The sequence below is a fragment of the Eptesicus fuscus genome, chromosome 3 (genome assembly GCF_027574615.1).
Source record: "Eptesicus fuscus isolate TK198812 chromosome 3, DD_ASM_mEF_20220401, whole genome shotgun sequence".
Classification (NCBI taxonomy): domain Eukaryota; kingdom Metazoa; phylum Chordata; class Mammalia; order Chiroptera; family Vespertilionidae; genus Eptesicus; species Eptesicus fuscus.
In genome coordinates this window covers 38,238,507-38,253,501 of record NC_072475.1, presented here as the reverse complement: position 1 = coordinate 38,253,501, position 14,995 = coordinate 38,238,507, and the positions used below count along the sequence as shown (strand labels likewise).

Here is a 14,995-nt window from a genome sequence, read left to right as displayed (position 1 = left end):
GGATCTCAATACCAGATATCAAGCAGTATTACAAAGCCACTGTTCTCAAAACAGCCTGGTACTGGCACAAGAACAGACATATAGACCAATGGAATAGAATAGAGAACCCAGAAATCAACCTATACCACTATGCTCAATTAATATTTGCCAAAGGAGGCAAGAGCATACAATGGAGTCAAGATAGTCTCTTCAATAAATGGTGTTGGGAAAATTGGACAGATACATGCAAGAAAATGAAAAGACAACCCATCTTTAAAAAAATCTTTCACTGATCCGTTTCTCCCTCTAACTCTATACTCTATTTCTCTGTTCCACGTCGTAGTAGAATTCTTCTAAAAAGTTGCCTATAATGGTTGTCTTCAGTTTCACACCTCCCATTGTCTCCTTAAGCCACCCATATGCCTTTCATCCCCCACTGCGCTACTGAAATGGTTCTTACCAAGTTTACTCTTGATCTCTGTCTTTTCAAATCCAAGCATTAACTCATTAACTTCTGTGTTTTGATCCCACAGTAGCATTCGACCTGGTGAACCACTCTTGTTTTTATTATTGTTTTAAATTATTATGAAGTCCTTCAGGCATAAAAGAGCACTAACTTTATATAATGTTCATGTGTATTTGCCTTCTAGTTAAAAGAATGAAAATCATCAAATCATTTGAAGAGCACCTCCCCACCCTCCCCAATTCCTTTCTATGCTCCCAGATGTAGCCACTATACTGAATTGGTATTTCTTATTCCCACACTTGTTTTGTAGTTTTGCTACATGTGTTTTCCTATATAATATGTAGTGTTTTATTTATTTTATGTTTTTTTTAAATGTTTTTAATCCCCATTTTAAAAAGATTATTCTTGCCCTAGCCGGCTTGGCTCAGTGGATAGAGCATCAGCCTGAGGACTGAAGGGTCCCAGGTTCGATTCTGGCCAAGGGCACATGCCTGGGTTGTGGGCTCAATCCCCAGTTGGGGGCGTGCAGGAAGCAGCCGATCAGTGATTCTGTCTCATCATTGATGTTTCTATCTCTCTCTCCTTCTCCCTTCCTCTCTGAAATCAATAAAGAAATATTAAAAAAAAAAGATTATTCTTAAGTATCTTTTTCTCTAACTTACTCTTTTTATTCAACATTTTGTTATGAGAATCATTCATGTTGCCATGCATGAATGACCCCAGAGTGTTTATTTTCACTGTGTATATAGTATTCCATTGTCTGAATAGACTATAATTTATCCATTATGCTGTAGACAGACACTTAATTTGTTTTCACTGTTCAGTTGTTACAAACAGTCCTTCTAGGAACATTGTTATAAAAATCTCCTTTGATGTGGTTTCCGTTTGATAATATCTGGAAGTAGAGTTCTTGCGTTATAATGTATTTAACTACACTCTTCTTTTGAATCAACTTGTTCTAAGCGTCCATGATACCACACTTGTTTGATTTTCATCTTACTTCATAGCCTAGGCGGTCTTCTCTCATTTTCTGGATCCTCATTCTCTACTGCATTCTAATATTTTAGTGTCCTGGGGATTTGTCTTTGGCTCTCTTCTCTATATTCCCAGCTTCTGGCTCCGATTCACTCTAATTTATCCCTATGCTAATCCCAGGATAATCTTTATCAAATGCAATCCAGCATGCCACTACTTTGCTTAAAGTTCTTCAGTGGTCCCCTGCTGCCTCTAAAGTCCAAGTTCTGTGTCATGGCCAGAACCACTAAGGATTAACCCCCCCCCCCCCCCCCTGCCCTCACCCCTCACTCCCCATTCCTTGTATCTCAGCTCTTACCTCTTCTCTAAAGGATCTTGAAGAGCATCTCTCCAGCAGGCTGGACCTTTGCTCAGACCATTTCCTTTGTTCAGTTTCCTTCCTCCTCACTTCCTAGCTGCCTGGTAAACTTTTGTTCCTTTTAAAAGATGACTTACCTGTTGCTTTCTCAAAGAGGTCATACCTGACATCTTCAGGAGGAAGTAAGAAATTCCTTCTCTGTGTTCTTCCTTCTTTGTTATCTCTATTATACTTCTTGACTCATTGATCCAGCAAATATTTACTTACTGCCTACTATATGCTAGAAACTGTTATAGACATTGGGCTAGAACAGGAAATGAGACAGACAGCATTCTTATTTTCCAAGGAGTCTACATTCCAAAGAGTAAAAAAGAGAGAAAACAAGTAAACAATATTAGTTAGACACATAATGTGGTAATGTGATGGAGAGTGTGTGTATGTGTAGGTGGGGGGGTGGGGGGGGGGGTGGGCGGAGAGTAGATGGGGATGGGCATTAACTTCAGATTGAGTGAGATGCTGCTTGACTTGAGACCTGAGAGATGAGAAGGAGCCATCCCTGCAGCGATCTGAAAGAAGACTATCCTAGGCAGAAGGAACAGCAAGTACAAAGGAGCGAGAATGAATTTGGTATGTTTAAGGAAGAGAAGGAAGGCCAGTGAGGCAGGAGTATAATGAGCTGGGGGAAGGGGTGCTGTATGAAATAAAATCTGAGAAGTGGGCAGGGTCCGATCATGTGGGGCCTTATGGGTAAGATGTGTCGATTTTCAGTGTAGTGGGAAACCATCGGAAGATTCTGTGTGAGAGAGTGGCATGATCTCATTTATGTCTGGAATTACCACTCCAGCTGGAATGAGGAGAATTAGGAGGACAGAGTGAGAGCGGAAGCCAGGAAGGAGTTCTCGCTGCAGGTAGAAAATGTTGGTAGCTTGGATTACTGTGGTGGTTGTAGTGTCCATGGGAAGAAGTGGGATGACTTAGGATATATTTTGAAGGTAGGCAGAGAGGACTGGCTGGTGGATTAGACGTGTTGGTTTTAAGGAGGGAGGGAATCAAGAAAAGGATCCCTGGCCTTTCTTGACTGCCGTTTACTGACATGTGGATGACTAGTGGTGGCAGTGATGAGGGAGTTCTGTGAGGGAGGAATCAGAAGTTATTTTTAGATATTTTAAGTTGGACATGCCTCTTAAGACTGCACAGTATAAATGGCAGGAAGTCATTTGGATAGGTGGCTCTGAAGGTCAAGGTTTGCCTTTGTTTGTTGGGGCTGCTATAACAAATTACCAGAGACCAGGTGGCTTAAACAGTGAACGTTTATTTCTCGAAGTTGTGGAGGCTGGAAGTCGGAGGTCAGGGTGCAGCACAGTTGGGTTCTGGTGAGGACCCTCTTCCAGATTGCAGATCGCCGGCTTCTATTCTCACATGGGAGGTGGAGGGTGAGGGGTACTTCTGGCCTCTTCATAAAGGGGCACAAATTAGGCTCCACTCTGAAGACCCAGTCACTTCCTAATACAATCACTTTGGGATTAGATTTCAATATATGATATTTGGCGGAACACAGACATTGAGTTTATAACAGGGATGGGGATAGATAATTTTGGGAGTCAGCAACTTATTCATTATATTTTAAAGCTATGAGACTGGGTAAAATAACTGAGAGTTTGAGTGTAGAGGGTAGGGCTTTGGACACCATAGCATTTAGAGAATGAGAGGTAGGGGTGTGAGAGGGAGTCACAGAAGACAATAGAAGGAGAGCGTGTCAATTGTGTCATGCTGCTTAGAGTTAGAATATGATGAAGGCACAGGTATGACCACTGGCTTTGACCCCATGGAGGTCACGGTGACCATGGTGAGTGGTCAGAAGGTAGAACTTAGCGCATCACTTTAATGAACTGCATATGTATCTGTCACCTCCTCTAGAGTGTGTGCTAACCCTAATTCCTTCTAAGGCTTAGCACATAATAGATGGTAAATAAATGCCTACAAGTTTAATTTTTACAAAGTAGTTTAAAGAGTAATATACTTTCCCCTCCTCATTTAGGATGCTTTTAGATCACTGACCCGTCCCACCAGTTTGCAGCAGTTCCAGGAGTATAGTCATGTGAATAATAACTTAGAGGAAACACAATGAGAGAAACAAATCCATTTTAATAGAGGTTCACAGTGCATCCTGCAGCCATCATTCTGTGGTGAACCAGGGCCTTGCTTTGGACTCAGAAGGCCTGCCTCAAGCTCTGCTGCACTGCGTGGCCCTGCTGAATGTTGGGTGCTGGTGGCAGGTCCCCCACACTCTCTGGATCATGGCTCTTCAGCTGTCCTATGTGGATAATATTAACAAGTTCCTCTCACAGGATTTTTGTGAGCAGCAAATGATCTAATGCTCAAAGTAAAAAGCTACTCTGTAAGAGCTGTTTGTAAAAATAATTGGATTACCCATTTGGTCACAGACTTATAAAGTAGATTAGATCAGAGTATTATCCTATCTAATCTAATAAAGAGGGAATATGCAAATTGACCATCACACTGTAACAAGATGGCTGTGCCCACAGCGGAGGCAGGGATCCCGTAACACAAGATGGCTGCACCCACAGCGGAGGCAGGGATCTCGTAATACAAGATGGCTGTGCCCACAGCGGAGGCCGAGTTCCCGTAATGAGCCTTAACGAACAATCAGCAGGGACTTGAGGCTGCGTGGTGTTGGGCCAGGGTAAGGGACCTGAGGCCGTGCCCCCTGCCTGGTGGGGCTTGACAGGGGACCTGAGGCCATGTCCCCCACCATGCGGGGCTTGACGGGGGACCTCAAGCCACGCCCCCTTCCCACGGGGCTTGACGGGGGACCTCAAGGCGTGCCCCCCACCCTGGCCCGCACCAGGAGACCTCAGGCCACACACCCTGCACCGGCGCCGGGCAGGGGGACCTGAGGCTGTGCCCCCTGCCTGGTGGGGCTTGATGGGGGTGGGGCCGGCTGGGTCTGGATCTAGCCCAATGGGGGTAGGGCCAGCCGGGTCTGGGTCTCGCATGATTTTGAGGCGCACGTGGGTGGGCAGGGACTTGACTCTGGTTCCCATGGCGTGCCCCAGACTCTGACAGGAGGAAGATTTTCATACACATTTTACTAATTTTCTTTCATCTCTGACACTTCTATTATAGAGAAAGGGCAGATAGCAATATTAAAATATTTCCTCTAATTAATTCCCTTTTAATGTGCACGAATTTCGTGCACCGGGTCACTAGTGAAATTTATATTCAGGCAGTGGTGTAGGAAAGGCAACAAGTTTGGGAAGGACACAGATCACTGTAAAATGTAATACTTTTCTAGAAATATATAGGAAATTAATTTCTTTTGGCTTTGTCCCTTTATCGTTCCCAGATAAATGTAATCATCCTGTTAGAACCAAAGAATAGACATTTACTTTAAAATCAAGTAATCAAATCTAGTAGTGGTCTGTTTACCCTAGTGTGGCATATCTGAAAGAATAAAATGTAGTTAGTGCTGTTTGTGTTTTTTTTTTTTCTTTTTTCTTTTTTTTAAGTGAATATATTAATTCCGTTTGACAAATTTTCACCATGGTGGTTACCCATTTCACTTTACTTCTAGGGTAAAAATCATGGTAAGAAACTCAGAAATTACTATGCAGCAAACAGCTGTCCTCCTCCTGCCAGAATGAGCAATGTGGTAGAACCTGTGGCTTCTCCAGCTGTTCCAGTCCCTCCGCAGGTAAGACATGTGGCAGGGTGGAAGCTGTCCTATGCACAAATGGCCATGGATGAAATTTGTCCATCACGGTACAATTAGGCAAATACCCCTGAAAGGTCCCACTGGGTGCTTTTGACTCCTTGAACTCCAGGGCTGGATTTAATGCATGCCGAAATCCATGAGCCTTGAGATTTCTCATGCTTTGGTTGTGATACATGAAATGATGAAACAAATATTGTTTCATGAGTCTTTCCCTATGCATTTCTCAAAGCCTGAGCCTAAATGACCCTGTGTCTAGGCTAAGCTAGAATTAAAACCAACAAACCCTGAATAGAACAAGAGATTGTTTAAACATTTATATCTTTATTGCAGTTAATCCTATTTACTTTATATTTTACCTTCTATTGAGATTAGTTTCTTGAGATTGCGTACCCTCCCCTCCCCCTTCTTCTTCTTCTTCTTCTTCTTTTTTTTTTTTTAAACTTCTGGCCAGAGAACCTGTATAAACACTTTCGGGTTGAAAGCAGAGTTCTGTTTACTTTTTGAAAGGTAGAGCAGGTGTTTCAAGTAAGGTATTCTTGTTCTTTAACAGCCTCTGACATATGGATTCTACTCCTTAATCTGTCTTGAAGTATTATTTGTCCTTAGAACAATAGTGGTCATAAATAATAAGTCTAATTGAGTACTTACTATGCCAGGTACTCTGCTAAGCACTTTTCATGCATTGTTTCATTCAGGGCTGGGACTAGGCTGGGGAGAGGGATGCATTACATTTGGGCATAAAGTTTAAGAGGGAGACTAAAAACTCAGTAGTCAAGATAACTATTTATTTATTTTTTTGCTATTGTTAATCCTCACCCAAAGATATTTTTCCCATTGATTTTTAGAAAGAGTGGAAGGGAGGGAAGGAGGATGGTAGGAGGTGGGGTGGGGGGGGAGAGAGAGAGAGAGAGAGAGAGAGAGAGAGAGAGAGAGAGAGAGAAACATTTATGTGAGAGAGACACATCGATTGATTGCCTCCTACACACGCCTCAATCAGGGCTGGGGATCGAACTTGCAGCCCAGATAGATGCCTTTGACCAGCAATCGAACCTGTGGCCCTTTATTGCATGAGCCAACACTCTAACCACTTAACAACACCGACCAGGGCCTAGATAACTATTTTCAAAATTCAAAATTAATGTGAAAAATTCAATGGTGAACGAAAGGTTAAAAAACTTAGGCTAAGTATTACTGATTTTCCTTTTGCCTCAGGCTGCACTATGGCTTGGCATGGCAGTTACGGATCCTGTCGTTTTTTAACATTTTGATATTTTGTTCCTCATTGATTTTTTTGCATTTGTAAAAATATTCCATTAAAATATTATTTATTTTGATTGCTGGTTTTTTTTTTTTTTTTTGATGCTCTCTTAAATTTTGTGCCCATGGCAAGTGCCTGCTTGCCTCATTCTTGTCCTGGGCCCTGACTTCATGGAATGCTTTCAGTAACATAGCAGTATTGGCCTTATTTACTCTGAGAGTAATCCATGGGCCAGCAACCTCTGTCTTACCTGGAAGTTTATTAGAAGCACAGGTAAGCTAAGTAACTTGTCCAAGGTGTTGCATGTGGTGGGGCAAGAATTTTTTTGATCTTAGACCTCTACTCATCACGGTATAATTTTGCTTTTCTGAATGTCAGCTGTGTAGTACTTAATGTATGGATAGCAATACCAGCTATTCCTCCATCCTCAAGAATTTGCGGGGGTAAATGAGATGTGTTAAACATAGAATCAGAGGACAGGAAAGTTCCGAGAATGATCTCTGGCAGTGTCGTTGTCACAGTACTGAGTCCTGAAGACTGCTCTAGAACTGGATGGCTGCTCCCTGCTGGGACTGTTTTCAGCCAGCTCCGCCCTTTTGGGCAAACGGCCGGCCATAGCTTTCTTTCAGAGCACAACTCTCTGTGGTGTTTGAAGACAGCTCTCCTGTGTCCGGAAAGTCTTCCCGTCCAGGTGAAACAGTGCTATTTCTTTCAGCTGGACCTGATGTGATACGCTTCCCAGACTCTTATATATTTTACTAGAGGCCCAGTGCATGATTGAATCATGCACGTGTAGGGTCCCCTACACACTTTCGCTTTTGATCGCGGGGGAGCTGGGTGCCTGTCCGCTGGTGCACCAGGCCTTTCAGAAGCCTCCACCCCACTGGAGGCTTCTGAAAGGCCTGGTGCCTGAGCAGACAGGCACCCAGCTCCCCCGCTTTTGATGGTCCGCGGCGGGACGTGAGCTCACTGCCCCAGAGGCCCCTTCTGTGTCGCAGCACAGCCATGGCGCAGACGCTGAGCTCGAGCCGCTGCTGGCGACGCGAGATCAGCGTCCCGCCGGCCCAATTAGCCCCCCCCCCCCCCCCTGAGTCCCGCCCCCCCGCGCCTCCTGGCCAATCGCGGGCATAGCGAAGGTACTGTCAATTTGCATATTTGTCTATTATTAGGTAGGATTCTCCTCCAGACAGAATCTAGTTTGTCGTTTTTTATTAGCCCAATAACATTTATTAAGTGCATACTATCAGGCACTGTATTAGACTTCCCTTAACTCATTGTTTTCCAACCTGAATACAGTTGGCTGGGTCTGCTGATTATTTCCCCCTAATTATATTGTATTTGTAGCTAATTTGTAGACTCTTTGAGCAGGGGCTCATTTAAAAAAATGTACATACCTGTGGCTCTGCATTAGGTAGCAAGCCCTGTAAACTGTAGGTGATCAGTAGATGCTTATGGATGGATTCTGGGCTTACTTGACTTTTCTGATAATATGATTTTAGCCTTTACCTATACTACCTTCAATCTTCCATGCTGGGTTTTAAGGTTTTTTTTTTTTTTGTTTTTTTAATTCCTCATTGGAGATAGCAATGAGCCATTCATGATTTTGGTACATTGGTGATTGTCCTGCAAAACCATGATTAAGTGTCTCCTAGCCTTAGAAGGAATTTGGAGGAGGAGAAGGAAATAAGCTCCAGATTTTTCTTTTTAACCTTGTTTCTTCTGTCTTTGATGTCAGATGGGCTCCTTTAAGCCGGGAGGCCGAGTGATCCTGGCCACGGAGAATGATTACTGTAAGCTCTGTGATGCCTCCTTTAGTTCTCCAGCTGTGGCTCAGGCTCACTATCAAGGGAAGAATCATGCCAAGAGACTGCGGCTGGCGGAAGCTCAGAGTAACTCATTCTCGTAGGTATTGCCGTTTTCTCTGAGGCCAAAGTGTTGTGTGAGACTGAGTGTCTGTAGAGAGAAAGAGTTGAAATGGATCCCTGTTTAGAAGTCTCACGCTTTTAAAATTTCTTTTCTCCAGGGAATCCTCAGAGGCCGGTCAACGGCGGGCCCGGAAAGAAGGGAATGAATATAAAATGATGCCTAATAGGAGAAATATGTATACAGTACAGAATAATTCAGGTATCCAGTGAATTTCCACATACCTTGGCTACTGCTGCAAATGGTCTCCTTTATTTTTATTTCTTTTAGTGGTAATTGATAGCCCTGAGAATTTGGGGTAAGCTGCTTTGCTTGAATTGGTCTAGTGGCTTTTCTTTTTTTTTCTTTTTTTATATTTTATTGATTTTTACAGAGAGGAAGGAAGAGGGATAGAGAGCTAGAAACATCGATGAGAGAGAAACATCGATCAGCTGCCTCTTGCACACCCCCTACTGGGGATGTGCCCGCAACCAAGGTACATGCCCTTGACCGGAATCGAACCTGGGACCTTTCAGTCCGCAGGCCGACGCTCTATCCGCAGAGCCAAACCGGTTTCGGCGGTCTAGTGGCTTTTCAAGCTGGTGTTTATTTTAGGTCTCATTTATTTATTTATTTTCTATTAAGTATATTATTTATTTTTATTTTAAACTATAGTTTATGTTTTAAGATCTTTTATTATGGTTCCTTTATATTTCTTCTGGTGTTTTCCATCTGAGGAATATAAAACCCCTTATAAAAATGAGCTATTTGGTTTAAGGTTGCACTGTGCTAAATCCGTATATATTGGGGAAAATTAAAAGCATTATAGCAGTGGTGCTTAACCAGGGTAGTGAATTAGAATTGCCTGGGGAGTTGTTATAAAATGCACATGCCTGCGCCAGGACTCAGAGATTTTCAGTCAGTACATTGGGAGTAGGACCCAGACATACATGTGCTTTGAAAATGCTTCCTCGGTATACACCTTCAGTTCAGAACAACTAGTTTATAGGGATGTTCTCTGCATTTTCTGATTATCTTCAGGAGGGAGAGTAGGACTGAGTAGTCCCTCATCCTCCCTCTGCCCCGGCCTCCAATGCAAACACATACCAGCGTAGGTTATTCATGCAAATAGTAAAACAAACAACAAACAAAAACAGTTAACTGGAAAGGTAAGAGAAGCATAGAAAATAGGGACATATAGAAACAGCAATGTAATATAGTTGTAAAAAGCCTAAACGTATATCAGTAATTGTGATAAATGTAAATTTACTAAATTCTCAGTTAAAAGACAGAGGTTATAAAATTAGATGAAAAAATTAGCTAAAATGAAGGAAGCTGAGATAGCTATATTAATGTTAGATGAAATAAACTTTAGATCAGAGGTAGTTTAGACTATTCTCTGACCAGAGAACAATTAAGTGAGGTGTCAGTAGCAAAACTATTTTTAAAAATCACCCAGAATTTTCAGTTGTTTGGAAATCTAAAAACACTTCTAAATAACTCATAGGCCAGAGAAGAAATTATATAGAGTATTACAAATTATTAGAACCAAATATCAATAAAAATACGTTAAATTTGTAGAATGAAGTGAAAGCAATATGTTGAGAAAAGCCCCAACTATTTATTATAGTAGAAAAGGAAAGCATAAAATCAATAAGCTGTTGGTCCAATCTAAGAGGTCAGTTATGTAAAAAGAATAAAAGAAAATGATTAATAATTCCACCAACATTTTTACATATGTCATTCCACTCTTTCTACATAATACTTCTTTAAAATAGAAATGCGATTATATTTTGTGATATTCTTATTTCACTTAATAGCATACTATAATCACATTTTCATGTAATTAAAATATTTTCATTACTTTTAGTGACAGCATGGTTAACCATGGCAGTCTTTACAGTAATTTTTAAAATTGTATTTTTGGAACTCTCCTTTTCCCACATCCTCCCAAAGACGCTTTTTATAAATACTGATAATATCCTCACTGATAAATCTATGCAAAAATTCTTAATATTTTCTTAGGATAATTCTTAGAAATAGAATTTTTGGGTTAAAGAGTTGGCATAATTATTAAACCATATAATGCTGGGAAATTAAATCACTTTTAAAACTATCTACTTTTTAGAGACATCGTCATTTAGAGTTTGGGTTTGGCTCTACAGTAACCTTTTTGACAAGAGTTGGAAGAATCATATTATCTTTTAGATGAACCTGTATGAAATTGTAATTTAAAAAATCCATTAACATTCATTATAAGCTAGGAATCTGTGAATTTTATAATTTTAACTAAAAATACAAATTATAGTGATGGTTGATCCAACTGTTGTCATTCACTTAGTGACTGTTTTGAAGTGAACTAATTACTCTTGTCTCTTGCTTTAGCAGGTCCGTACTTCAATCGCCGCTCTCGGCAGAGAATCCCGCGTGACCTGGCCATGTGCGTCACTCCAAGTGGCCAGTTTTACTGCTCGATGTGCAATGTTGGGGCTGGCGAAGAGGTGGAATTCCGGCATCATTTAGAGAGCAAGCAGCATAAAAGCAAGGTGTCTGAACAGCGGTACAGGAATGAGATGGAGAATCTGGGCTATGTATAGGGATCGTTGTGTTCAGATAGAGCAGCTTGTCCTGCCTGTTAATTGCCTTCTGTCAACATGCCCTGCTTTGTGGTCCTTTTGATATAAGTACATTCCTCTGCTTAATGTTAATACACGTAACTGCAGTGGTACCGGGAGATGTCCACACTGGCGAAGGACAAGAGCGTGCTTCTTAGGTCATGATGCCTTTTCAGGTCAGATGTGTTGCGTCACTTAGAGCATGTGACCTCCCTACCCCATGAAAAATAAATTTTTATCTGACCAAGTTCTGGTCAGTAGGAAGCCTGACCACTTAGAGCTTTAACTATTTAAAAATCTCATCTTCTTTTGCAATTTTGTGTACTGTTAAGTAAAGGATTTTATTGAGTTCTTCAGATCACGGTAAAGCAGAGATTCCACTTTCCCAAGGCTCCTTTGGAACCTCACCTCAACTCAGTATCTTGTCGGTAGGACATGCTCTTATAAACTGCATTAGGGTCTTTCCCAGGACATTTTCCCTCTTTTCCTCTTATCATGTCTTCCCATGATTGCGATGAAGGTTCTTGGATTCAGACACCTCCGACGTCCTTGTGGACTTCCAAACAGTGTAACTTCATTTCCAGTTATGGATTTCACATGTTTGAATGCTACCTTTCCCCATCCCTCGCCACCCCGGTTGAATTAGCTTGTCTCGTAAGGTCATTTTCATGCCCCATCTATGTTGTGGGATTTCTAAGCCCCACATTTGAATATCCAATGAATTTAAGATAGATACGATATTTTTTTTAAAAAAATATTTTTCAGCTGGTTTTAGGAAATGTAAAGATGTGTTTGATTTTTCAATTTAGAGTTACTTCATTGATAGTAACTTGTTACTTATGTGATGGCCTCAGTCATAAATTTAGACCTCTGGGTATTTGGTTTGGCAGACTTTGTAGATAAACTGATCCTTATATTTTACTTACATTCACCTGTGTGTTGTTAGTTGGCTGTCCTGAAAAATACTGTTTCATAGATAGAGAGGAATTTTTAAAAAGTTGATTAAATTTTATTATCATCATTTCAAGTAGAAAAATACATGAACTTTGATTTCATTCTTTCTAATTCAGCTTCCTTGAAGATAATAGAAATACATGATAGATTACTTTTTATCTGATAATTACATCAGTATTATTAGTTTTGTATTTTTTTAAAGCTCTAGTGTATGTCTAGATTAAGTGATGGAGTACTCTATGAACTTTCATTAACTGTATTTTATCTACTTACTATACTTACCTGGATAAGGCTGGTGCTCATCCATACTTCTTTTGAAAGGCCACAAAGAAGTTTACGTTGAGCAGTATTTTTGCACTATGGTCAATTCATACTTGATTGCTTATTAAAAAATACCAAACTCCCGTTTTCCCTTGAGAATTCTATATGCAAAGAGATGGGGAGAAGGAAAATTATAATCATTCCTTTTTTTAATACTTCTAAACAATGTTGAATGCTCTAGACCCATATTTAAAATTCAGTTTTATGATTAACCTCTGGTACAGTATCAAGTCACTCTTCTGTTGAAGTGATGGTTTTTGAAAAGTAAAATTATTTAATTTTTCTCTCCCAGAAACAGAAGAATAATGTTCAGTTCAGATTCTCTTTAGAGCTGTGACTCTTAGTAGAATAATCCTTTGTGCAGTAATTTATAAAATACAGTTGATTAGTTTAGGGCAATTTAGAACTTATTTTATTGGTCAGTACATTATTCCTTTTGCTGCTAAGTATAATTTTTTGGTAGATTTTAATATTACAGTGCTGGCCACTTGGTTCTATGATTATTTAAAAATCCCATTTTCCCTTCTCTCTGTATGTGTATTTATATACATATAGACACGTGTAAAATTATAGGTATATGCTTTTATGTGATACCATAGAGAAGATTTCATTGAATTCTTATTTCAGATAACAGTAAAAGATTGTGGATAAGAATTTGCATTTTGTAAAAGTGACATTCATCCACTTTCAGTTTTCCTTTGCAAATAAAATTAAAGGAAGGGTTTTCCTCACTCGCCCCACCTAATAATTTCATTATATATACAAAAAGCAGTGGATTTAAGGCCTTGATGTTTTTTCCTGGTCTTTCGTGTTCAGGTTGCCAGTCTCCCAGTGCCCTTAATGGATGTTAGGAATGCATAAACGCATTTTCTTTGAAAGAAAAAAAGATTTATAGTGTTATTTCTTACTTGCTATATTTCTTTGCACTAAAAAAGAGCTATGTGTTTGTTTTATATGACACTTTAGATACCATATTGCCTACAATAACTTGGTTTGCTCCTTAATTTCTAAACTCTAGGAAGTTGATAAATAACTTCTGTGATCATTTATAGAGGTTACATACACATCCCCCTAAAAAGCCCCTACACATCTCTGTGACAGTGGGTTGTGTTCTGGGCTCGATACTTTGCAATGGTCTGTGTTCCATAGGTGAGACAAAGGGTGAGGCTGTCAGAAAGGAAATGCCTGAATAAAGACACTTCTGCATGGTGCAGTTTCTCATATCCGCGCATTCCTCATAGGCAGTGTTTTTCCCTGTCGGAAAGCTTGTTGTTACTACTGCAGTCCATGACTTGTGATCTCTGTTGACTTCATTTGCTCTGTAACGTGCTTTTGACTTGGCACCCTGTGTTCCCCAGGAATCATGTTAGTGTCTTTTATATGCTGTGTACAAGGACGGACTGAGGCCCAAATGCCGGAACATCTGGAGTCAATTAAATTAAGTAGATTTCAGTAATCACCTGCAAGAACTCATGGCATCCAAGTCTATCTTCTCTGTGAATATCTTTGTGTAAGTTGTCATTCAAAATCAATGTGAGAAGATGACAGAAACTCTGCTAACATATTGAGGGCAAGAAGTTGTAAAGGAAAAATTCCATGTCCCAATTAAAAGATTGGATTGCATATGCCTTCGAAGTGTTTTTTTTCCCCCCCAAAAAAAAGTGAAGCTATAAAACTGAGTGTGCCATGTAATCCTTTTGACTCCACATTGAACAGAAAATACATTGTTGGTCTTGTCTTTGTATATCACATACTGCAACTTGTAAATATGTGCATGTTGTTTATCACATTTGTCTGCCTGCCTCCTCTTGCACTGAATTCTCTTTTTGTATACCACCCATTTTGAAAAAGTTCCTCCTCCAACTCCTCACTATCTCCCCTTCTAATGAGTTGGTACATTTAGAAAACCAATTCGGTTTTGAAACCTTGAGAGTGAGTGAAGAATCATGGCTGAGATCATCCTTATGTCCCTCTGACTTGAGCAGCTAAAGGAAGCACGAGATCTTCCACCTTATTTTGCAGAGCTGTTCTATGGCAGTGGTACACTTGCTGTAGCTACCCAGCTATACACACACACACACACACACACACACATGCACACATATGTGTGTGTGTGTACATATATATGTGTGTGTGTATGTGTGTGTGTGTGTGTGTGTGTGTATATCTTCCTCTGTAGATAGAGTTTAAGGATTAGCTGTGGGATTTATGATCCCTTCACTCCTGAATTGACTGGAACAATGAGCAATGGACAGTTTGAGGACTGTCCAGTGACCTATGTAAAAGGAGTTTGCTCATGTCATGGGAGACATGTAATCAGCCTGCATAGTATTCTCCACACAGCAGCCTAGGAAAGGTGGGTTTGGAACCTAATCTATTTTGTTTCTTCAGTGTCAGAACTTGAGCTGGAAGTACTCGGTAAAGAACTTGG

The 14,995-nt window shown here is 40.5% G+C and overlaps 1 protein-coding gene across 3 annotated transcripts in view; it reads left to right on the top strand.

Annotated features, from left to right (window-relative positions):
* ZMAT3 (zinc finger matrin-type 3) overlaps positions 1–14,187 on the top strand; it is a 34,174-nt gene extending 19,987 nt beyond the window's left edge. The window contains exons 3-6 of one of the 3 annotated variants that reach the window (XM_028146638.2): positions 5,374–5,493; positions 8,508–8,674; positions 8,796–8,896; positions 11,063–14,187. In XM_028146638.2, coding sequence (XP_028002439.1) covers positions 5,374–5,493; positions 8,508–8,674; positions 8,796–8,896; positions 11,063–11,271 — 597 coding nt within the window. In that variant the 3' untranslated portion in view covers positions 11,272–14,187. Of the gene's footprint in view, positions 1–5,373; positions 5,494–8,507; positions 8,675–8,795; positions 8,897–11,059 lie in introns of all 3 variants that reach the window. The other 2 variants (XM_008142317.3, XM_028146639.2) reach the window with 2 other exon arrangements.
* The last annotated feature ends 808 nt before the right edge of the window (positions 14,188–14,995 follow it).